Raw genomic sequence first — 24366 nt, forward strand, 5'->3', positions numbered from 1 at the left:
GCATAACAACACAGGGTAGGGGGAAGGTGCAGATGTAAACTACAGTTAAGAAATTACTGGAATCAGTGCTACTTGTTACTTTGTGATAAGACCAGGCATGTAAGGTGGGTGCTAAGAAAATATCATTGGTGTGGGGGCAGGCCAGGAGGTCCTGGGGAGGCATAACTAGTACAGAAGTTCACTCCCCAAGGAAGGGGAGAAGTGCTTCTTGTGGAAGAAAATGTGACAGAGATACGAAAAGATTAAACTCTAATTGAGCACCCAGCGTGAGCTGAATGTTGTGCTAGGCATGTAGCATATATGATTTCTCAGTTAGACATCCCATCTATGAACTAAGTAATGTTATTCCCAAGAAATGGAAACTATTAATAACTTAGAGAAGGAAAAGACTGTTAGAGCTGAGTGTCCTCAGGCTCAATGGCCTGGAGCTCAGGCTGGAGTCACCAGCCAGGAAGGTTTACAGGACCCTACCTTACTCTGGGAGACAGCACACACCTGGCAGCCTTTGCCTACCCAGATCAAGAATGCTGCTTCAACTTGGAGAGTGAGCAGCTTCCTGTCAGCGCGAAGCAGCATGCGCCTCGTGCGAACAGCTGGCATAACTGGCCCGACTGGACTGGACTGGGAGCTGCCTGCTTCCAGGCCCTTGAGGGGAACTCACCTTGCTGCTTGTCTCCCTGCCTGGCTCGGCTCTGCAGTGTTGAAACACTTGGGATTCAGCTCTGCTCTGCCTCCAGCCTAGCCAGGCTCTGAGCTCATCTCCCAAAGCCCACACCTTTCCATACCCTCAAAAGTAGCCTAGCGTGTTTGCCTTAAGGACTGCTTCTTCCCTTTCCCTGTATTGTCTCACATTTCAGGGTAACCCTTCTGTCCACTCCCAACAAATAGGGCCTCTCACCCGAGGGCAGCAGTATCTCCTGGGGCTTATTGGCCTGCTTATAGATATCCTGGCTTCCTGCCTGCCGTAAGTTGGGCTGAGAAGACACCACTGAGTGTGATCAGGAACCAGTGAAGTGGAGGAGAAAGGGATGGGATTCAAAGGGAAACCGCAGACAGCGAGAAAGGCCAGGTAGGGGATTTAGATATTCAGCAGGAGGATTTTATTAAAGATGTGATGGTGTTCGTATTTCACGATTGGGCTGGAAGAGAGAAGAGATTGCAAGTGTGAGAATGGTGAAGCAAGTTACATAGCAACCCAAGAATGCCACCATGTGGGTCAGAACTAAGGTTTTTCTGTTCTGTTTTAAATTAATCCAGATACCTTCGACTCCACCCAACTCACACCAGTTTGTGGATTCCAACTGATTTTATTTAAACAGTCACCAGATCTCTTGGATTCACAGCCAACAACTCCCAAATGATAGGTAGCCTCCTTCCTTTGTCTGTGGAGTTAATTTGGTGTGATAGAAGGAATAATTCAAGAAGAATTCTTTGCACTGCTGGAATTTGTGTGCTGTTCTTTTTAAATTTTTAATTGAAGTATAGTTAATTCATAATGTAGTGGTAGTTTCAAATGTATAGCACAGTGGTTCATATATATATGTACGTGTGTGTGAATATATATATGTATATGTGTGTATATATATATATTATATATATAATATGTATATATATGGCTTCCCCTGTGGCTCAGACAGTAAAGAATTTGCCTGCAATGTAGGAGACCTGGGTTCGATTCCTGTGTCAGGAAGATTCCCTGGAAAAGGAAATGGCTATCCACTCCAGTATTCTTGTCTGGAGAATTCCATGGACAGAGGAACCTTGGGGGCTACAGTCCACGGGGTTTCAGAGAGTCAGACACGACTGAACACACACACTCACACACACTCACTCACATATACACACACATACACACACACACACATAATTAGCCTTCAGATTCTCTTGCCTTATAGGTTATTACAAAATGTTGAATATAGTTTGCTATACTATACTTGTCATATATACAGTCCTTGTTAGTTGTCTGTTTTATGTATAGTAGTTTATATATGTTAATCTCAACCTCCTAATTTATCCCTCCCCTCATCTTTCCCCTTTGGTAAACATAAGTTTGTTTTCTGTGTCTGTGAGCCTCTTTTTGTTTTGGAAGTAAGTTCATTGGTACCACTTTTTTAGATTCCGCGTATAAGTTATATTGTATGATACTTGTCTTTCTCTGTCTGGCTATCTTCACTTAGTCTGATCATCTCTAGGTCCACTCACGCTGCAAATGGCATCATTTCATTCTTCTTTATGGCTGAGAAGTATTCCATTGTGTATGTACACGCCGTCTACTTTATCCATTCATCAGCTGATGGCCATATAGATTGCTTCCATGTCTTGGCTATTGTAAATAGTGCTGCAGTGAAAATTGGGATGCATGTATCTGTTTGAATTATTTTCTTTTCCCAGATATATGCCCAGGAGTAGAATTTCTAGATCATTTCGTAGTTCTATTTTTAGTTTTTAAAGGAACCTTCATTTCTGTTCTCCATTATAGCTGCATCAGTTTACATTCCCAACAGTGCAAGAGGGCTCCCTTTTCTCCACACCCTCTCCAGCATTGTTTGTAGACTTTTTGATGATGGCCATTCAGACTAGTGTGAGGTGATATCTCATTGTAGTTTTAATGTTCAGTTCACTTCAGTCACTCAGTCGTGTCCAACTCTTTGCAACCCCATGAACTGCAGCACACCGTGATGCCTCCCTGTCCATCACCAACTCCCCAAGTCCACCCAAACCCATGTCCATCTAGTCGATGATGCCATCCAAACATCTCATCCTCTGCCACCCCCTTCTCCTCCTGCCCTCAGTCTTGCATTTCTCTAAAAATTAGTGGTGATGAACATCTTTTCATGTGCCTGTTGACCATCTGTGTGTCTTCTTTGGAGAAATGTCTATTTAGATCTTCTGCCCATTTTTTGATTTGTTTGATTTGATTTGAATTGTTTTTTTATATGAATTGTTTATATATCTTAGAGATTAATCTCTTGTCAGTTGCATCATTTGCAAATATTTTTCCCATTCTGTGGATTGTCTTTTCATTTTGTTTACAGTTTCCTTTGCTGTGCAAAAGTGTTTAAGCTTAATTAGGTCATATTTGTTGACTTTGTCTTTATTTACATTACTCTAGGAGACAGATCCAAAATGATATTGCTGTAATATATGTCAAAGAGTGTCATGCCTGTCTTTTCCTCTAGGAGTTTTATAGTATCTGATCTTACATTTAGGTCTTTAGTCCATTTTGAGTTTATTTTTGGTATGATGTTAAAGAATGCTCTAATTTCATTTTTTTTCATGTAGCTATCCAGTTTTTACAGCACCACTTATTGAAGAGACTGTCTTTTTTCCACTGTATAGTCTTGCCTCCTTTGTTTTAGATCAATTGATCACAGGTCTGCGGGTTTGTTTCTGGGCTTTCTATCCTGTTCTGAGCTATATTTCTATGTTTGTGTCAGTACCTTACAGTTTTGATTAGTATAGCTTTGTAGTATAGTCTGGAGTCAGGGAGCCTGATTCCTCCAACTTCCTTTTTCTTTCTTAAGATTGCTTTGGCTGTTCGGGGTCTTTCATGTTTCCATACAAAGTTTTTAAAATGTTTGTTCTACTTCTGTGAAACATATCATTGGTAATTTGATAGCGATTGCATTGAATCTGTAGATAGCCTGGGGTAGGAGAGCCATTTGGGCAATATTGATTCTTTGAATCCAAGAACACAGTATGCCTTGCCATCTGTTTGTATCTTCTTCAGTTTCTCTCATCAGCATCTTATAGTTTGGAATACAGGTCTTTTTCCTCCTTGGGTAGGTTTCTTCTTGGGTATTTTATTCTTTTTGATGTGATGGTGAATGAGATTGTTTTCTTAATTTCTCTTTCTTATCTTTTATTGTCAGAGAACTAAGGTTTTCTTACAAGGAGTTGAGAGATAGAGGTGGAAGCAGAAATCTCAGAAGTAGCACATAGCACATGGCTTTTGATTGTGTAATAAGGAAAAAGGGATTTATCATAGTAATACACTTTATTAAAACATTTCAAATCTTCAGAAAGAAACAATTTGGTGTAAAATCTCCTCCCCCTTCAGGCAAGGCTTCACTCAAGTTATCTCAGACACAACTTTTTATTCGTAATGTTCTCCCAACTCTCTAGAGGGCTTCAGTGTCTCACAGCCACAGACTGCAGATGTTCTGACGTTCTCCTGGCCCAGTGGAAGCATGTTAACTTTCTCTTGGCTACAGTGTGGCTGCAGGAGGCCTAGAGATCATTTTGATAGGGCTCTACAGGCCAGTGGAAGTTATAGATCCCCACCATCACAACTCTTGGGCAGTTTATAGCCATTGGCTAACCAACAGAGAGTTATAAAACCCCAGCCCCCTTATTGCCAGGTGGGGCAAATTCTGTGTTTCAGTTCACTTTCCAGATCAAAGATCAGGGGATCAGATTAGAGTGAACTCCAGCTGAGACCCCATCTCAGATTAGTTCTCCCCCTTCTTCCTTCACTCTCCTTTTCTTGAGGGCTTTCCCCCCAAAAGTAACTTGTGCAAGAATCCCCATCTCAGGCTCTGCTTCTAGGGAACTGGAATTAAGACACCTGGGGTTTCAAAGGGGTTAATTCATGAGAACCGAATCCACACTGTAGGTTGAAGTAAGTATAGTTTACTAAACAGAAAACATAACTATAACAACCCGTGCTTGTTGTTGAAATCCACCAAGATTGTGGAATTGTTTGTTACATAGCAATATTGCAATATAAGGCTACCTATTAAGGCAACCTCTCCAAGCTTTGGTTATTTTCCATCTGTAAGGTGGTAACAGCAGTACCTGTTTCTAACAGATGCTGGTTCCTTGGAGCTCCTGGATCCATGAGTTTCAAAGGAAATAACTTTTGTAAAAATGCTAAGCACAGTGCCTAGCGCAATGCCCAACAGTACATGCTTCATAAATGGTGGCTTTATCAGCATCAGTAGCACTAATACAAAATTTACCCATTGGGTCATTTAAAATGACTGTGGTTTACACACTCTACAGTGAGTTCTGGATTAACCTGTGGTCATGGTTTCATAAAGCTAGAGCTCGCATGATACCCAAATCAAGTGGGCTCAGATCATATTGCTCTCTGAGCTGACAACATTTTAACTTGAATTTCTTTTAGTATATCAAGTGAAGACTGTGTGAATTGCAGGTGCTAAAATCCATTACCAAATCGCTCGGTCTGAGATCTGTGGGCCAAGGGAATACACTACCACAATCCCTACACATCATTAAAGAGCTGGTTTTCTCAAGAACATCAAGTGAGAAGAGTAAGTTAATGAGAGCAATAATAGGCTTCCAGATGAAAATTCAAGTTTTGAGAATTAGGTCATCCTAAATGGAACTCAGAAGCCTGGGCCTAAAAATAGACTAATTCTCTGCGGGGTAAGACATGAAGTTTTGGGGCCTGTGTGAGACAGAAAGTTAGAAGTGAGACCCTTGCATAAAGTCAGGATCCTCAGATATCCCACACTTACTGAAATGATTTGATGGTTAATTTTATGTGTCAGCTTGGCTGGGTCACAGTGCCAAGATATGCAGTCAAATATGATTCTGGATGTGTCTGTGAAGATGCTTTTTGAATGAGATCAACATTTAAAGCAGTGGATATTGAATAAAGAATAATATGAGTGAGCCTTGTCCAATCAGTTGATGACCTTAATTTAAGGACAAAGGTTGATCTCTGTAAGCAAGAGGGAATTCTACCAGCAGGTCACCTTTGGACTTGAACTTGAACTTGAACTGTCCCTGGGTCCCTGGGTCTGCCATTCTGCCCTGCAGATTCTGGGCTTCCCAAGCTTCCATAATCACATGAACCAACTTCTTAAAATAAATCTCTGTCTACATATATACACGGTCTGTTGGTTCTGCTTCTCTGGAGAACCCTAATACGAACTGAACTAGAAAGTCTACTTAGCACCAAAGGAAAGTGACCAACAAGCTTAAAGGTTAAAGTGAAACTTGTTTAGTCATGTCTGACTCTTTGTGACCCCATGGACTGTATAGTCCATGGAATTCTCCAGGCCAGAATACTGGAGCGGATAGCCGTTCCCTTCTCCAGGGCATCTTTCCAACCCAGGGATCGAACCTGGGTATCCCACATTACAGGAGGATTCTTTACCAGCTGAGTCACAAGGGAAGCCTACCAACAAGCTTAAATCTCTCTCAGCTCTCCTCTGAATGGAAAATAGTCTCCTTGGGGGAATTTGCATCCCTGGGGTTTCTACATATAAGGTCCAGGTTCAAATTTATCCCAGAAGACTCCAATCAAGAAATTAATAAATAGTGATCCTTGGTAGGAAACATCTCTGAGACATCTGGAAAGAAGCAAAACTAAAATCCTTTTGGAGAGATTCCTGCTACCCCAACTTAAAGCCTTACAGGACACCCACAGATGTAGCCCACACAGTATGAACTCATAATTTCAAATTATAAAACAAGCACTCAAAAAAATCTCCATGAGCCATAGTCAGGAGAATCAACCAACAGCAGATTTGGTCTCTTAAAAACTTCAGATAATAAAAGCATCAAATTTAGATTATAAAATAAATATGTTTAAAAGAATTAATAGAGTATTCAGTTCAGTCCAGTCGCTCAGTAGTGTCTGACTCTTTGCGACCCCATGAACCACAGCATGCCAGGCCTCCCTGTCCATCACCAACTCCCGGAGTCCACCCAAAGTGAAAGAAAGTGAAGTTACTCAGTTGTTTCCGACTCTTTGCGACCCCATGGACTCTAGCCTACCAGGCCCCTTTGTCCATGGGATTCTCCAGGCAAGAATACTGGAGTGGGTTGCCGTTTCCTTCTCCAGGGGATCTTCCCGACCCAGGGATTGAACCCGGGTTTCCCACATTGGAGGCAGATGCTTTAACCTCTGAGCCACCAGGGAAGCCCATGTCCATGTCCATTGAGTCGATGATGAGATAGTATTATTATACTGTTCACTTACTGTAAAGTTTCAGTTCAGTTCAATTGCTCAGTCGTGTCCAACTCTTTGCAACCCCATGGACTGCAGCATGCCAGGCTTCCCTGTCCATCACCAGCTCCCGGAGCTTGCTCAAACTCATGTCCTTCGAGTCGGTGATGCCATCCATCCACCTCATCCTCTGTCGTCCCCTTCTCCTCCTGCCTTCAACATTTCCCAGCATCAGGGTCTTTCCCAATGAGTCAGCTCTTCGCATCAGACAGAGGGCAGACAGAATGAAAACCACAGTCACCGCAAAGTGTGGGGCAGTTATTTAATCTCTATGGTTGAGTTTCATGATCTGTCAGTGGATCCCTGAAATCTGCATTTTTACCAGATTCCAAAGAGTTCTGGCTTCCCAGGTGGCTCAGTGGCACAGCGTCTGCCTGTCAAGCAGGAAACACAGGTTTGACCTCTGGGTTGGCAAGATCCCCTGGAGAAGGAAATGTCAACCCACACTAATATTCTTGCCTGGACAATCCCATGGACAGAGAAGCCTATGGCAGGCTATAGTTCATGGGGTCACAAAAAGTCAGACACGACTTAGCAACTAAACCACCACCACCAAAAAGTTCTAATGCATATTCTTTCTTGAGACTCGCTACCCTAGTCACACTGGATCAGGAACTTCATAGGACATCACATATTCTCCTGCCTTCAGGAAGGAGGGTCATCCTTTCCATTGCCACTCTCCTCTTACCAGGTACAACAGGTAGGAACACCTTCCCCTGAGTAGAAGTAGCAAGAGACTCAGTGTGATGCTTTTACTGTTTGCTTAATGCCACCAGGAGAGATGCCATTAGGTTTGATGAGGAACCTTGGTTACCAGCCATCTGTGCTTGAGGATAAGCAAAGCAAAGGTGAGCTACTGGATCAAGGGCACAAGTGGCTTGGGCACAAGTGGCCTAGACCCAAGCTCCAGGAAGAGTAGCAGTTAATCACCACTGCTGTTTAGTACAACAGGGTTCTGTTGCCATAGTAGGGTGCCTGGAGCTGCAAGAAGGGGACCAGTTGAGGTACAAGTATGAGGACTGTGCACACATGCTCAGTTGCTTCAGTTGCGTCTGACTCTGTGACCCTATGGGCTGTAGCCCGCCAGGTTCCCCTGCCCATGGGATTTCTCGGGCAAGAATACTGGAGTGGGTTACCATGCCCTCCTTCAGGGGATCTTCCCAACCTAGGGATTGAACCCGCGTCTCTTGCATCTCCTGCATTGCAGACGAATTCTTTCAGTTCAGTTCAGTCAGTCATATCCGACTCTTTGCGACGCCATGGACTGTAGCGAATTCTTTACTGCTGAGCTACTGGGGAAGCCTGAGGACAGTATGGCAAGAGGAAAATGGTCATTACTGAAAGTCCCATGTACGTCCTAACCCTTCAACAAAGGATGGAGAAGAAATGGAAGAGGAAACACCAAGGTGTTCAGGCTAGAAATAACCTGGTTACTTCTCTTAGGGAGGATGATGGGAATCCTGTCTCCACGTGGGCATAGTTCAAAGCCCATGTGGATGGGTTCATTTGGCTTGTCGGGGGGAATGGGAAGGGTTTTCCGAGAAGGTGGGTCTGATGATGAACTCCCCAGGAATTATAGCAAGAAAGTAAAATATGAGTTGAAGGAAGACAGAAGCAGCTGCGAGAGATGGGTGGGTCGGGGAGCTTGGGAGGCAAAGATTTTCCCACATTCTCAGTTAACACCTGTGTGGCGATATTGGAGCCTCACAACACACACAGTATGGCCCAGAGGTGAACAAGTGACAGAATAATGAGGAAATCACACCCTGGGAAACAAAGTACAAAGAGGGTGAGCAATTCAGCTGGGGCCCCGGCTAATCCACACACCCAAGGGAATCAGGGAGTCCCTCCCCCAGAAGTGGGTGGTGTGTCCACCTAATGAAAGGGATTCTGTCCTCAGGATACTGGAGACACAGATTATGAGCAGAAGAACAGGTAGCAGGAACTGATCGTCCCACCTGCTTTTACACGTTGACAACTATTTCTCCTCCCTTTCCTTTGTCCCATTAGTGGTACACAATCTGCTCTGGGACGGGGGTACACTGCCCACCTCCAGGATGGAAAGCAAGTGTCTCATCGCTTGCTGGCAGAGTTTGAAGAGCAAGCCCTCCCTGCCCTGAAGGAAAGGGGAACCAGTTTTTTGCTTGCTAAATGTTTGCGCTCCAGATTTTAATGAGCCAACCTTTCATTGTGCAAGAAAAGAAAATAGGGCTTTTGTATGGAAGAAGCAAGAGCGTAGGTCAGAACCCAAAGGAACGCTGTGGGAATAGGAGCAGCAGGTGATCCTGGACGGGGTCTTGAAGCTTCAGGATACAGCCTCTGAACACCCAGAGGAGAGATGGGAGGGAGCTGAAGACCCTCAGTTTGTGATGGTGGTCAGTGATGACCTCTTTACTTTGGAGACATTCCAGAATTAGCCCGACAATCCCCAGACACTAGTTTGATATGAGAAGACACCCCGTTAGCCATTCCAGGATATGACTGCTATGACTATGACACCAGGGCAGACAGTGTGCTCTTTCATAGCAGTTTGCTGATGACATCCGCTTTCAACAGAGGCTTGTCTAGAGGAATGCGTCACACAGACGACAGACATGAAACCCACTTGTAACTTTACCTCTTTAAAGGAAGCAGCACAGCAGAGTAACATCGAATCCCACAAAACAAGCACCACCGCATTGAGCCCCATCAGTACGTAGACCACCTCAGGCCCGTCGCAGTTGCTGTTCCCTTTATGAAGCGTGCTTGATTCCTGCCCTCATTGCCTTCCACTGTCTGCTGAAATCTCAGCTCCTTAAAGAGGTCTTGCTGGACCCCTCTCAGTTGTTTCTAACTCTACCCGCATTCTCTTCGTAGCCTGCATTATTTCCGGTATTATTCTGGATACTTGTTTATTCTGTGTTTCTCCTTCTAGGAGGTTAGCTTCAAGAGGGCAGAGAATTTGCTATACCTGGCACATGGCAAACATAGTCGATTTTCGGTGAATGAATGGTCCATCAAGATAGAAAAATTTAGCCCCTCCATAAATACTAGAGTTAAAACATACGTGTATTTCAGAGTGGTTTATTTCAAGTCAGTGAGGTATCATCCGAGGCAACAGGACCCTCGGCGAGCTAAGGGAAACCAGATTTTCCCACTGCACCAGTCTTCTTTTAGAAAAGGAAAAGTGGTCTGGGAGCCTGAATTACCTGTTGGATTACCCGGTCAATTGAACTGTCAGCCATTACTTTCTCTTTGTGTGGTTGTCAGAGCTCAAGAACATAAATCAGCTGGTGCCTGTCACTGTTCCACAGCAAGGAAATAGGGTTTGTCTTGTTACGTCTATTCTTTGCTTCCTTGTTTTCTTGCTCTATTCCAGTCTTCAGATTTCAGTGTAATTTTATTTGCTTCTTTAAACCTGAAGAAATAAAAGGGTGATGTAAAATATACTTAGTGCAAAAAAGTATACAATAAAGAGTAAATTTCTCTTGACCTGAAGGCACTTGATCTTCCTCATCAGAGACATACACTGGCATCTCATTGCGGTTGCAGTTTCCACTGCCCTCATTGCAATGAAATTAATCACTTTTTCATGTATTTTTGGCCATTTGGCTATCCTCTTCTCTAAATGACTTGCTCAAGTCCATTGCCTGTTTTTTGTAGGTTTTTTGTCTTTTTCTTATTCATTTATAGTACTTTATATTCCAGATACAAGTCCTCTGTCAGTTATATGTGTTCCGAATGGGTTTTCTCCCACTTAGCAGCTTACATTTCCATATCTTTGAAGATAATTTCATGTTTTTAAAGGTGATTTTTATAAATGAAAGTTCTTAATTTTGAGTCCTGTTTAGTCATCTTTTCTTTTATTGTCAGTGTGTGTTTTTTTTTAATGCCTTGTTTAACCCAAGAAATGCAAAAAGTTCACAAGAAAAGGGTGAGTGGAAAGACCAAAGAGGCACAGACTTTCCCACAACTCGGTTTTGAGTCTTGAAACTTAAGTTTGAAATAAGTATACATCTGTGAAAATGTCACCATAACCACTACCAAAAATGTAACCTTCACCTCTGAAAATGTCCTACTACTTTTTGTGATAAGAACATTTAACATAAGATCTACCTTCTTAACAAATATCTATTTCATTCATTACTGTGTGTTTATTATTTCCTTTCTCCACAATAATGAAGATATTTTCCTATGTTACCTTCTAAAGAATTTATTGTTTTGGCTTTCATATTTAGGTTTAAATCCATCTGGAACTGATTTTTATGTAAAGCATGAAGTAGGGATCCACCTCATTGTTCTTATAGGTATCTCGTTGTCCCTGTGGACTTCCCTGGGGTCTCAGATGGTAAAGAATCCACCTGCAATGCCGGAGACCTGGGTTTAATCCATGGGTTGGGAAGATCCCTTGGAGGAGGGAATGGCAACCCACTCCAGTATTCTTGCCTGGAGAATCCACATGGACAGAGGAGCCTGGAGGGCTACAGTCCATGGGGTCGCAAAGAGTCAGACATCACTGAGCAACTAAGCACAGCACACATCTCATTGTCCCAGTACCATTTACTCAAAAGTCATTTTACTAATTCCCTGCAGTGCCATCTCTGTCATAAATCAAGTATGCGTACATATATAGGTTTGTTTCCTGGTTCTCTCAATGGTGTTTTTGTGTCTGGGAGTTGGCGATGGACAGGGAGGCCTGGCGTGCTGCAGTCCATGGGGTCGCAAAGAGTCAGACACAACTGAGCGACTGAATTGAACCGAACTGGTGTTTTTGTCTAGCTCTTTACCTTCGTTGTCTATACCTCAATAATTAGAGCTTTATTATAATTCTTGTCATCTGGCAGAGGAATCATCCTGATTTATTTATTTTTTTCTTCAAGAGTGGCTTGGTTCTTCTTTGCTCTTTGCATTTCAATAGAAATTCTAGAAAGAACTTATTGATTTTCTTGGAAAGAAAAGCCATTCATATTTTGTTTGGTATATGAACTCAAAAAGAATTTATGGCTTTTATGATCCTGAGTCTTCTAATCTGTGAACATGGTATGCCTGTCTTATGCATATATGTATATTGCATATGCCTATATGTATTAATACATATATGCCTCTCATGTGAATTATCTATTCTGTACATTACAGAATGGAAGGAAGAGCTATAGAATGAGATTTCAGAGAGGACAGGCACTAGGACACTCCAGGGGCCTGGGGAGCAGGAAGTAATATCTTAGTTTTTACATGACTCTGTTCAGAAGTTGAATTCCAAGGAGCAATATCTCATTTATGCCAAGCGTCTGTCTATCTCTTGGCCAGGAGCAGGTAGGGCATACTGGCTTCTCAAAAGCAAGTTCAGAAGTTTTTATCAAAAGATTTGGGAATAGATGCTGGGAAGACAAAAATAACTGATGTCTACTACAGATACACAAAGGGAAATACAGCAGGAGGGACACGGGAGCATGGAAGCGGACGAGAAAGAAAGGAAAGAGGAAAGAAGTGGAACAGGAGAGGTGGGTGGTTTGCACCAGTGTGAGCCATTTGAAATGGCTGAATATGTCAAAAATCAAGAAAAATAACTGAAGCTTTTCCCCTGCCCAAGGACAGTCTATGACTTTTGTGAGTCTCCATGGACTCCTTCCCCCAGTAAAAAATGTTAAAAATTATATTTTGTGACAGTGCTGGTATAAAGACAAATATAATACAAGCTGGATTTTTATTATATCTTTTGTGTGTGTGTGTGTGTGACTGCCAGTTAAACACAGTTTTAATTTCATAGCTTAACAATTAAGGGTCATACACTGAAGTCAATACATATACCTGGCATTTCAGTCTAAGCTATTCCATGTACATAGCTGAAATCAGTCACAAAGTATGGCCTAACAAATGCTAGGGGAAATTTTTTAAAGTCGTTTTTACAAGTATTAAACTTACCTTGCACACTGAAGTCATCATACAGGGCAAAGTCAGAGCTTTTATATTCGAGTTTATTCTTCATTTAACTTTCAAACGCTACTATAGTTGAATATTAAAAGAAAAGCAAGTAGTGAGCATATTATGATTATAGTCCTTCACTCAGTCACTACTGCAAATAAAACACCAGCAGTGAGTGTTATTCACAGGCCCTGCTAAGAGGTCTGACACTGAACACCACCCCGAGGATGATTTTCATCATCCCCATATGCATCTCCATTGTAATGGCGCCATCTTTCCTGATTTGGATCAAAGTCCACTAATTCTGCCTGGTCCATTTCATCAGTCTCTTCTACTTCCTTCCTCTCAGGCAGAAGTTTTTCCAGCAAAGAGAGTTTATCAGGAGCGAGAAAGCCATTCTCAGGAAAGTTTACCTTAAATTCAATGATTAGGCGACCCTTTTCATATGGCGTATGGTAAATTGGCATGCCTTCATTTAGCACACACTTGATATCTCCATGTTTGACAATCTGACCTGGATGAGAAGTGATGACTATGGTTCGGATGTCAAGGGTAGATATTGGCTTCTGGAAGCCACACAATGCCTCAACCAGCTATATGTCCATACGCATGAAAAGGTCTTCTCCTCGTCGAGTAAAAACAGCATGGTCCTTCTGATCTAAAGCAATGATAATATCTCCTGGCTCCAGTCCTGGTTCTTGGTCTCCTTCACCATGGAATGTTACCTTCTGGCCATCTTTCATGCCTTTGTCAATATGAACTTCTAGAATTTTCTTTTCTCGAACTACCTTCCTTCCGTTGCAGCTTTTACATCTATCTTTAGGACTGATCCGCTCCCCATGGCCCTGGCACTCCATGCAGACAGACTGAATTTGCCAAACCATTCCAGGTCCTATCTGATGAATTCTTATTTGCATTCCAGGACCTCGGCAATTGGGACAGCATTCTACTGCTCCTTTCTTACCACCTCTGCCTTCACATCTGTCACAAATCACATTCTTTTGCAGAGCTAGTTTTCTTGTTGCACCATTATATAAATCTTCTAAAGTTACTGTAAGTTGATGCACAACGTTTTCACCTCTCCTCTCTGCATCCTGCCTTCTCCTCTTAAAAACATACCAAAGATGTCCATGGGGGAGCCAGAACCGCCACCTGCTCCACCTTCTTTAATTGCCTGTTCTCCTCCTTTGTCATATAATTCTCTTTTCTTTGCATCAGAGAGCACTTCATAAGCTTGAGAAATCCGTTTAAACTTCTCGCCTTCATTTGGATTCTTATCGGGGTGGTACTTCAAGGCCAATTTCCTGTAAGCCTTTTTCAGTTCTTCTTGGGTGGCATTGGGTTTGACCCCCAAAACATCATAGTAAGTGGTTTCTTTCACCATTTTCTACAGCCGGTGAGCAGGCCGATGATGCGATGATGCCGGTGTTGGGGAGCGGGAAGGAGCACATTGCTGTGCGCAGCTCGGGCAGCCGCTGCTCTTCCGCCTTTCACCGAGCGTTCTGGAAAGTTCCTATTATATCTTTTTAATGATTATGTCCATCCCTCTTTCTAATCTTAAAACATTTTCATAGGCCCCAGACAGTGGCATAATATATGAGTCAGCTCGGCCTCTGCCCTTTTCTCCTCCTCTTCCTAGCCACTCTTTCCCAAGATGAAGCTTGCATTGCCCTTACCATTTCAGTACAGGTTGATCCAAGCACCTGGGGCACTTTGTCCCAGGATTCTCCCTGACTGCAAGAAGAAAGGCTAAAATTGCTGGGGATTTGACATCCTTATGCAGCAGCTCTTAACCAATAAGCTGGTGGCTCAGACGGTAAAGAATCTGCCTGCAATGCAGGAGACCTGGGTTTGATCCCTGGGTCGGGAAGATCCCCTAGAGAAGGGAACGGTTACCCACTCCAGTATTCTTGCATGGAGAATCCCCAATGGACAGAGGAGCCTGGTGGGTTAGCGTCCATGGGATCACATAGAGTTGGACACGACGGAGCGACTGATACTTTCACTTACTTAACCAATAAATAATGGGAGGTGATATGTAAATACCCCAGCACTTTACCCATCAGGCTGGAAACTCAGAGGCACTGATGACCTAAGCAAGATTAAGCTCTGGTCTCCCACAGTGGCTGCCTGTTTGAATATGGGCCTTTTATTGGTTGCTTGTCTTCTCTATTTTAATTCTCTACTGTCTTACCAGAGCTTCCTGGCATGTGCTCCTAAATAAAACATTCACACTCAAATTTTTGTCTCAGGGTCTGCTGTTGAGAGAACCCAAATTGAGACACTCCTCTTCAGGGTACCTTATACTTGGGGACAAAACTCACTAACCTGCCAGCCTTGCCACAAAATGGAAAGGGATGGTGCTTTCACTCCACAGAGCGGGGAAGAACAAAGACCCACCAATTGTTTTCTTCAGCGCTACCGACTTGAGGGGGGAGGCCTTGAATATTTTCCTGGTTGGCTGTAGTGAGGATATTATTCCAGATGTTTTCTTGGTCATCAGATTGTCTTAGCCCAGGCATTTTCTCTTGTTTCAATTTCATATAAAACCTTTAGCGTTGGCCAGAGAATGATGGAGCATTTAATTCAATCAAAGCCTGGTGAAATCTTTCTTCCTAGTGCTTGGCTGACTGAATCACTTAGTTTATATAAACCAGCAACAGCAGGGCAAAGTACTTTGATGGTATGAAGGGTTATGGAAAGGCTAATTCATATTAACCATGTGAGTTATGTTTTCATTTACTTTAATGTGGTGGATTTGGCCACAGGGCAGGAGGCCTCATGACTGCCCCTCAGAAAGAAATTTTAAAGGAATGTGTGTTTTTGGAAAATCACTTTTCTGTAACACATCCAGAGTTCTTTTAAAGATGCTTTAGCTTGCAAAACTTCCACTGTAGAGCCATTATTTACGTTATGAGCCAAGCAGAGAATTTGGGAAACTTTGAAAGAGAGGAATCTAGAAGAATTCGTACACATTTTCCTAGCATATCCACTAGTGGAACAAATGTGCTTGATTCTTTATTTAAAATAACTCTTACGGTTTCCCCCACATTTGGCACATCTACCGTCTTCCTCTCCAGTGTCCCTAAGGAGTCAAGTCACACACGTGATGATTTACAGCATGAGCGTCAAACTCAGAAAGACCCAGGTTTGAATCCTGAGTTTATATCACTTTTATGTGACCTTGGACTAGTCTCTATACCCTAGAGACTATATATATCCTGATTTGAAGAGTAGAAATAATTATACCCACTCCATAGGCTGATGAGCTTGTGTGCGTGCTAAGTCGCTTCAGTCATGTCTGACTCTGTGACACTATGGACCGTAGCCTGCCAGGCTCCTCTGTCCATGGGATTCTTCAGGCAAGAATACTGGAGTGGGTTGCTGTGCCCTCCTCCAGGGGAACTTCCTGACCCAGGAATCGAACCTGCATCTCTAATATCTCCTGCATTGGTAGGTAGATTCATTACTGCCACTGCCACCTGGGAAGCCCATGAAAGTGCTTCAGTTCAGTTCAGTTCAGTCTTTCAGTTGTGTCCGACTCTTTGCAACCCCATGAATCGCAGCACGCCAGGCCTCCCTGTCCATCACCAACTCCCGGAGTTCACCCAGACTCACGTCCATCAAGTCAGTGATGCCATCCAGCCATCTCATCCTCGGTCGTCCCCTTCTTCTCCTGCCCCCAATCCCTCCCAGCATCAGAATCTTTTCCAATGAGTCAACTCTTCGCATGAGGTGGCCCAAGTACTGGAGCTTCAGCTTTAGCATCATTCCTTCCAAAGAAATCCCAGGGCTGATCTCCTTCAGAACAGACTGGTTGGATCTCCTTGCAGTCCAAGGGACTCTCAAGACTTTTCTCCAACACCACAGTTCAAACGCATCAATGCTTTGGCGCTCAGCTTTCTTCACAGTCCAACTCTCACATCCATGCATGACCACAGGAAAAACCATAGCCTTGACTAGATGGACCTTAGTCGGCAAAGTAATGTCTCTGCTTTTGAATATACTGTCTAGGTTGGTCATAACTTTTCTTCCAAGGAGTAAGCGTCTTTTAATTTCATGGCTGCAGTCACCATCTGCAGTGATTCTGGAGCCCCCCAAAATAAAGTCTGACACTGTTTCCACTGTTTCCCCATCTATTTCCCATGAAGTGATGGGGCCAGATGCCATGATCTTCGTTTTCTGAATGCTAAACTTTAAGCCAACATTTTCGCTCTCCTCTTTCACTTTCATCAAGAGGCTTTTTAGTTCCTCTTCACTTTCTGCCATAAGGGTGGTGTCAACTGCATATCTGAGGTTGTTGATATTTCTCCCGGCAATCTTGATTCCAGCTTGTGTTTCTTCCAGCCCAGCGTTTCTCATGATGTACTCGGCATATAAGTTAAATAAGCAGGGTGACAATATACAGCCTTGACGTACTCCTTTTCCTGTTTGGAACCAGTCTGTTGTTCCATGTCCAGTTCGAACTGTTGCTTCTTGACCTGCATACAGATTTCTCAAGAGGCAGGTCAGGTGGTCTGGTATTCCCATCTCTCTCAGAATTTTCCACAGTTCATTGTGATCCACACAGTCAAAGGCTTTGGCATAGTCAATAAAGCAGAAATAGATGTTTTTCTGGAACTCTCTTGCTTTTTCATTGATCCAGCGAATGTTGGCAATTTGATCTCTGGTTCCTCTGCCTTTTCTAAAACCAGCTTGAACATCAGGGAGTTCACGGTTCACGTATTGCTGAAGTCTGGCTTGGAGAATTTTGAGCATTACTTTACTAGCGTGTGAGATGAGTGCAATTGTGTGGTAGTTTGAACATTCTTTGGCATTGCCTTTCTTTGGAATTGGAATGAAAACTGACCTTTTCCAGTCCTGTGGCCACTGCTGAGTTTTCCAAACTTGCTGGCGTATTGAGTGCAGCACTTTCACAGCATCATCTTTCAGGATTTGAAACAGCTCCACTGGAATTCCATCACCTCCACTAGCTTTGTTCATAGTGATGCTTTCTAAGGCCCACTTGACTTCACATTCCAAGATGTCTGGCTCTAGATTAGTGATTACATCATCATGATTATCTGGGTCATGAAGATCTTTTTTGTACAGTTCTTCCATGTATTCTTGCCACCTCTTCTTAATATCTTCTGCTTCTGTTAGGTCCATACCATTTCTGTCCTTTACAAGCCCATCTTTGCATGAAATGTTCCCTTGGTATCTCTAATTTTCTTGAAGAGATCTCTAGTCTTTCCCAATCTGTTGTTTTCCTCTATTTCTTTGCATTGATCGCTGAAGAAGGCTTTCTTATCTCTCCTTGCTATTCTTTGGAATTCTGCATTCAGATGCTTTTATCTTTCCTTTTCTCCTTGGCTTTTCGCTTCTCTTCTTTTCACAGCTATTTGTAAGGCCTCCCCAGACAGCCATTTTGCTTTTTTGTATTTCTTTTCCATGCGGATGGTCTTGATCCCTGTCTCCTGTGCAATGTCACAAACCTCATTCCATAGTTCATCAGGCACTCTATCTATCAGATCTAGACCCTTAAATCTATTTCTCACTTCCACTGTATAATCATAAGGGATTTGATTTAGGTCATACCTGAATGGTCTAGCGGTTTTCCCTACTTTCTTCAGTTTAAGTCTGAATTTGGTAATAAGGAGTTCATGATCTGAGCCACAGTCAGCTCCCGGTCTTGTTTTTGTTGACTGTGTAGAGCTTCTCCATCTTTGGCTGCAAAGAATATAATCAATCTGATTTTGGTGTTAACCATCCGGTGATGTCCATGTGTAGAGTCTTCTCTTGTGTTGTTGGAAGAGGGTGTTTACTATGACCAGTGCATTTTCTTGGCAAAACTCTATTAGTCTTTGCCCTGCTTCATTCCACATTCCAAGGCCAAATTTGCCTGTTACTCCAGGTGTTTCTTGACTTCCTACTTTTGCATTCCAGTCCCCTATAATGAAAATGACATCTTTTTTGGGTGTTGGTTCTAAAAGGTCTTGTAGGTCTTCATAAAACTGTTCAACTTCAGTTTCTTCAGTGTTACTGGTTGGGGCATAGACTTGGATAACTGTGATATTGAATAGTTTGCCTTGGAGATGAACGGAGATCATTCTGTCGTTTTTGAGAATGTGGTCCACTGAAGAAGAGAATGGCAAGCCACTTCAGTATTCTTGCCTTGAGAACCCCATTAACAGTATGAAAAAGCAAAATGATAGGATACCAAAAGAGGAACTCCCCAGGTCAGTAGGTGCCCAATATGCTACTGGAGATCAGTGGAGAAATAACTCCAGAAAAAATGAAGGGATGGAGCCAAAGCAAAAACAATACCCAATTGTGGATGTGACTGGTGATAGAAACAAGATCCGATGCTGTAAAGAGCAATATTGCATAGGAACCTGGAATGTCAGGTCCATGAATCAAGGCAAATTGGAAGTGGTCAAACAAGAGATGGCAAGGGCGAACGTCGACATTCTAGGGATCAGCAAACTAAAATGGACTGGAATGGGTGAATTTAACTCAGATGACCATTACATCTACTACTGCGGGCAGCAATCCCTCAGAAGAAATGGAGAAGCCATCATGGTCAACAAAAGAGTCCAAAATGCAGTACTTGGATGAAAGTGCTTAGCAGGTATTAAATATTTGATGTACTAAATATGATTATCTTTTGTTTCTTGTTTTTATCCAATGTTTCCTTAGATCATTTACAATGTTCTCAGTGAGTACAAAGCTGCTTCCACTCAAGGCGAGGGTACTCCTCTGTAGACGACCGACTGGTACAAGGTCTGAAGGTGTAAGATCTTGCCCACATGTAAACTCCTCCCAGAAGCCTGATTCATTACCCACCCATCAGACACTCTTTGGGATGGTATGACTAGGGTGGGACTTGATCAGGGCAGAAGCTATGGTCTCTGAAAGGCCAGTGAAGGGATGAAAACTGATATCCCAGGTGGGATTTGAAGTTTGGCCTCAACTTTCTCACGTTACTGAAAGCAAGGTAATTAGGTGAGAGATTAATTAGAGATCTGAAGTACTGAGAGGCAGGGAAAGTAAACTTCACTTGTGGACAGGGACCCCCAAGTACACAAAATAGGGCACGTGAGGCAAAGGCAAGCATAGCCTGTGTTCAGAGCCATCCAGCAGTAGGATGATTGTTCAGGTGACTGTGAACTTCGGCGTCCTGAAGAGTCAACCCAGCTGACCCAGAAGCTGAAAGCAATCATCATAAAAATAGCGACACGTGCTACTGGTCCTTTGTTGTGTGGTTTGCAGAGCATGTTCCTATCCCTTGCTTCCGTACCTGGTAGAGCGCTCGCTGGAAGCTGTTGTGGTCACAAATATCCACACTTGTTTCCTAGGCAGAGATGCCAAGGTAGCGCTGGCAGCTGGGAGCAAGAAAACCTGGGAGGAGGTCTCCACCCCAGCCGTCCTGTTTCTTAGCTAAGTGACAAGCGCCAGCCACACAGCCAACTGATTTCCCTGTGAAGCAGGCATGTAATAATGTCCATCACAGAGCTGTTGGAAGAATCAGTTGAGATAGGGTATGTGAGATGCTTCATAAACTTCAGAGGGCTGTGTAAATAATCTGTTATTTCATTGATGGTGCTTAATCCAGGGCCTTGCATGTAACAAGGTCTTAATATTGAAGTCTCTCCAGAGACAATGAAACACGAGAGTGTGGAATTTCAAAGCCAGATCCCTCATATAAAAATTACAAAGAAGGGAATTCCCTGGTGCTCCAGTGGTTAGGATTCTGTGCTTTCACTGCTGAGGGCTCAGGTTCAATTCCAGGTTGGGGAACTAAGATCCCAAATGCCACTTGGTGTGGTCAAAAAAAAATTATTAAGAGATTTGTCAAGAACTGGTTTCTTGATAACTCCCGAGTCCTCTTTCACCCACCATGCAACTATATTTTATATAGAAAATACAGAAAATAGCAGAGAGGAAGGAGAGAGAATTTTGAAGGGGTGTGTGTGTTTGTTTATTTTTGGAGAAAGCTGTTGCCGTGACATGAGATGTCTCACTCCACTTGAGGCAGAAATGGTAGGAAGTGCTACCTTCGCCTCAGATTTAGTGAGGGGGGTTTCCACGGGGCCACTCAGAAAGCTGTGCCGTGCGTGGCCTGTGTTGGGAAATGTGGAAGGAGAGATCAGCATCTTACCGCAGAGCTGGCAGAGACAAAGTGGTCCAGGGAGGCAAGACTGAGGAGACAGAGTCGGGTGGAGGAGGACCCTGCAGGAGGGGAAGAGTGGGGTGTGCTTGGGTTCCTCTCAGGAGAAGCCCCCGGAACTAGGATGGAGGGCTGTATCTCTCAGGGCTGTGGAAAGAGCCTCAGCTGACTTTCGGAAGAGAGAAACATCTGTTTGGAGGAAGGCAACTCCCAGTGAAGGGGCTAGCAGGGAACCTCCAAGGAGCCCACAAGAGCTCTCTGAGAAAAATGATCAGCTTCAAGCATCTGCCAGAGCAGAGAAGACAGATCTGGTCCTGTTGGCAAGCAAGCAGGATTTCCTCTGCCCCTACTCCCCTGCTCTCCCACTGCTGACTGTTAAACCGAGAGCATGAAGCCATGCACGACCCCCTTCTGAGTGGGAGCCCAGAGCACACAGGATGATGCGGCCCTGGCCCTAAGGGATCGCTTCCATTAGCAAGTACTAGCAGAGTCCTGGGATCCGACTGCCATTCACGGAGGTCTTCCCTAGGCTGTACCTCTCAGAGTGACCTGAATAAGCATCAGCTGACGGCTCACCTCTACCTTCTACCCCATGGGCACAGGAAAGTCTCAGCCCAGCAACGTGGCCACGGGTCCCAGGGCAAAGAGAATTCATTGGCAGGGTGCAGCTGCCGTAGAAGAGCCCAGGGATGGCTGAAATGTTCTCCTTCGGTCATGGGAACTGTAGCGTGAATCTCAGCTCACAACATGAGCTGCTGGGCTTATACTGTTTGGCATTTTGTGGACTGGTGGTTAAAATCCTGGCCAGATTGTTTTGGGATGCAGCCATATCTGCTCTGGGTAGATGACACTCCTGAAAGGCCGGAAAGAGCAAGTCTTTTAAGAACGTAGAAGAATTAGGAAAACAAGGTGTGAGTGACTCAGGGGGCCTCCTGCAGTGTCCTCTCACCTTTAACCACGGCTTCCCATGTGGGTTCACTGATAAGAGTCAGCTCAAGGGAGATGGTGAGCCTTAAATAATGCCATTTTGGCCCCTAGTCCCAATTACATCCCAGCAGCTTCCAAAGCGAAAGAAAGGCTGATGGCTGGTGGCAGTGTTCCTCCCACTCTACCATCATCCTGGAAATATGATCTTGGAGGCAAACAGTCTCATTACTACTGGGAAGACCCGCCTGGCTACCATGTACCCCATGCATACATTTGCGTGTCTAACATCAGCCTTTCCCCGTTAGTACGCTCCACGAGGGCATGGGCTGCGCCCATTAAGTTTCTCACGTTCCTGAGTATACGAACCTGTCTCAACCTGATTCAGCGTTTGTTGAATCAATGTGCGTACGTGCGTGCTAAGTCACTTCAGTTGTGTCCAACTCTTTGTGATCAGCTGCTGGATTTAAAGCAGATAGGTGAATGCAGAATCTCGCAGAGAGCTTAAGTCCTGGATTCCTAAAAGGTCTGGCTTGTATCGCCACTTGTCTTGAGTTACCTTCCTGGGAAGCAGAGCGTAAAATAGTGATCAAGGGCATGTGGCTGGTTGAGAGGATTCTGCCAGGGGAAGGGAGAGAGGGAGCCAGACAGAGCGAGTGGGTGGGCTGCTGCAGGCTGCTGTACCTGGATCCCTGGGTAAGCTCTAGAACAGGAGCTGCACGACAGACCTGTCTCACCTGGAGATAAGGGACCAGCTCTTCGTACCCCATGCCAGCAGGTAACGAGCTTGCCCACTGTCCCTGTGGGGAGGTGTAACTCCTGAGGGAATCCTTTGGCCAGAGGAAACAGCTGCGATTCTTTAACAGCCAACACTGACAGCCACTGCGAGGTGGGTGCACCAGCCAGTCTCCATCCTACCGCCCCACGCTCACTCACCCCCTTCAGTGGGCATGCCTGAGCAGGTGGGTCCCAAGGTTTGAATTCTCAGAATACGAGAAAACTGTGCTTTGGTCTGCTAGCCTAAGCCGCATTCACAGCCGGAGGGGTATCTGGTGCTTTCCCAGTGATCACAAAAGGGATGCTTTGTTTTCCGTTTGGCTGCCAGTCCTTTTGAACACAGAGGACTCTGTCCAAGCCCCTGAGGGGAGATGCGGGGAGCTGGAGGATTACCAAAACCTTATCCTCCTTCCCGGCCAGACACGGCCCATGTGGAAAGCAAGAGGCATGTGATGCAGAGAAGGGTCAAAGTGACTTACAGGCTCAGCTAAGAGATGCCAGAAGCAAACGGGCGTCAGCTCCCAGCGTCTGTGCTGAAACCCTCCCCTGGCTTGGAACAGCACTCAGATCAAAATCCAAACTCCATGTGGCCAACCCTGCCTCGTCTGCTCCCTGCCCGCTTCTCCCGTCTCATCTCCTCCAGTTTATCCACAATCACGCCCCGGCAGCCCAGCATCTCGTCTGTTCCACAAAGGGGCAAATCTCATCACTGCCTCGGGGTCTCAGTGCTTGGTCTTCCCCTCCACGTGGAATGCTTTTCTCCGTGAACCTCTCCCCAGACAGGCCATTGTTGATCGCTGTCCAAGGTGGTCCATACCCGTAACCTATCATCACCTGACCCACCACTTCCTAGCGTTTCTCATCTTCATTTATTATCATATATATCATTTGTTTGTTGCTTTCTCCCCTCTGCATCCTCTCTCCAAAATGCAAGCTCCATGGGAACAAAGATCTTGACTAGCTTACTCATGCACGGCTCACTCTAACGCCAGCAACTACATATAGGAAAGTCAGGGAAGGGAGCTATTATGAGAGAAAAGTAGGAAGAAATCATGCATTATATTTGGTAGAAGTTGAGTCTGAAGTTCCAGTGAAATATGTGGATGGAAATGCCCAGGAGACAGCTGGAGATGCCTGGTTAGACCCAGGGGAGAGTTTGAGCCTGGGATATATGTTTCGAAGTCCTTCCCATAAAGCTAATAGCTAAAGTCCTGGGTGTGGATGAGAAGACAGCTCAGAGCAGAGCCTTAGGCAACACCTACCTTCTGGAGATTCGCTTTACCGCTGCCTAGAATGTTCTTCCACCTGCCATTAAGCATCCCTATCTCAACACTAAAGTTGCAGTTGAGAATTCCTTCCCCCCTTTCCCCATGTTTGTAGTCCCTGCCCTGCTGCAAATGCAGTACAGCCACCCAGCCCCTCTGGAAGCTGCCCTCTCCTTCCTGGGAGCCTGCAGGAGGCTCTCAGGCCAGGCCAGCCTCTCGGTGCTGTGCATATGGAAGTTCAATTATGGTCCCTGGGAGGCCTATCTGTGGGGGTGGGGGCAGAATACACAGTGGAGACTGGCGCACCGGATATGAGCCTGGATCAAAGAGGAACCCAGAGTTTGTGAAGTCCTTTCATCCTTCCTGAT

General features: G+C 44.4%; 1 protein-coding gene and 2 long non-coding RNA genes across 3 annotated transcripts in view; 1 reads left to right on the forward strand and 2 right to left on the reverse strand.

Moving 5' to 3' along the window:
* The window catches only part of LOC138424222 (uncharacterized), a 151015-nt gene that overhangs the window by 46593 nt on the left and 80056 nt on the right, over window positions 1-24366 (forward strand). The window lies entirely within an intron of this gene.
* The window catches only part of LOC138424225 (uncharacterized), a 28177-nt gene continuing 13840 nt past the window's right edge, over window positions 10030-24366 (reverse strand). Inside the window, exon 5 of the long non-coding RNA XR_011250700.1 lies at window positions 10030-10379. This is a non-coding gene — a long non-coding RNA (uncharacterized lncRNA). The remainder of the gene's footprint in view (window positions 10380-24366) is intronic.
* On the reverse strand, window positions 13024-14288 carry LOC138424218 (dnaJ homolog subfamily A member 1-like). Its single transcript, XM_069560786.1, has 2 exons — window positions 13962-14288; window positions 13024-13392 (listed from the first exon to the last, which is right to left on the reverse strand). Exons 1-2 carry the CDS (start codon window positions 14265-14267, stop codon window positions 13078-13080), a joined length of 621 nt encoding a protein of 206 aa, XP_069416887.1. The 5' UTR covers window positions 14268-14288; the 3' UTR covers window positions 13024-13077.

The sequence above is a fragment of the Ovis canadensis genome, chromosome 19 (assembly GCF_042477335.2).
Source record: "Ovis canadensis isolate MfBH-ARS-UI-01 breed Bighorn chromosome 19, ARS-UI_OviCan_v2, whole genome shotgun sequence".
NCBI classification, from domain to species: Eukaryota; Metazoa; Chordata; class Mammalia; order Artiodactyla; family Bovidae; genus Ovis; species Ovis canadensis.

Excerpts from the sequence above, each read along its gene's own strand:
- LOC138424218 (XM_069560786.1), bottom strand. The coding sequence starts at position 14,267 with ATGGTGAAAGAAACCACTTACTATGATGTTTTGGGGGTCAAACCCAAT. Across the intron at positions 13,393-13,961 it reads GCAGGATGCAGAGAGGAGAG|ATTGTCAAACATGGAGATAT; the intron begins GTGAAAACGTTG and ends CATCCAGGTCAG.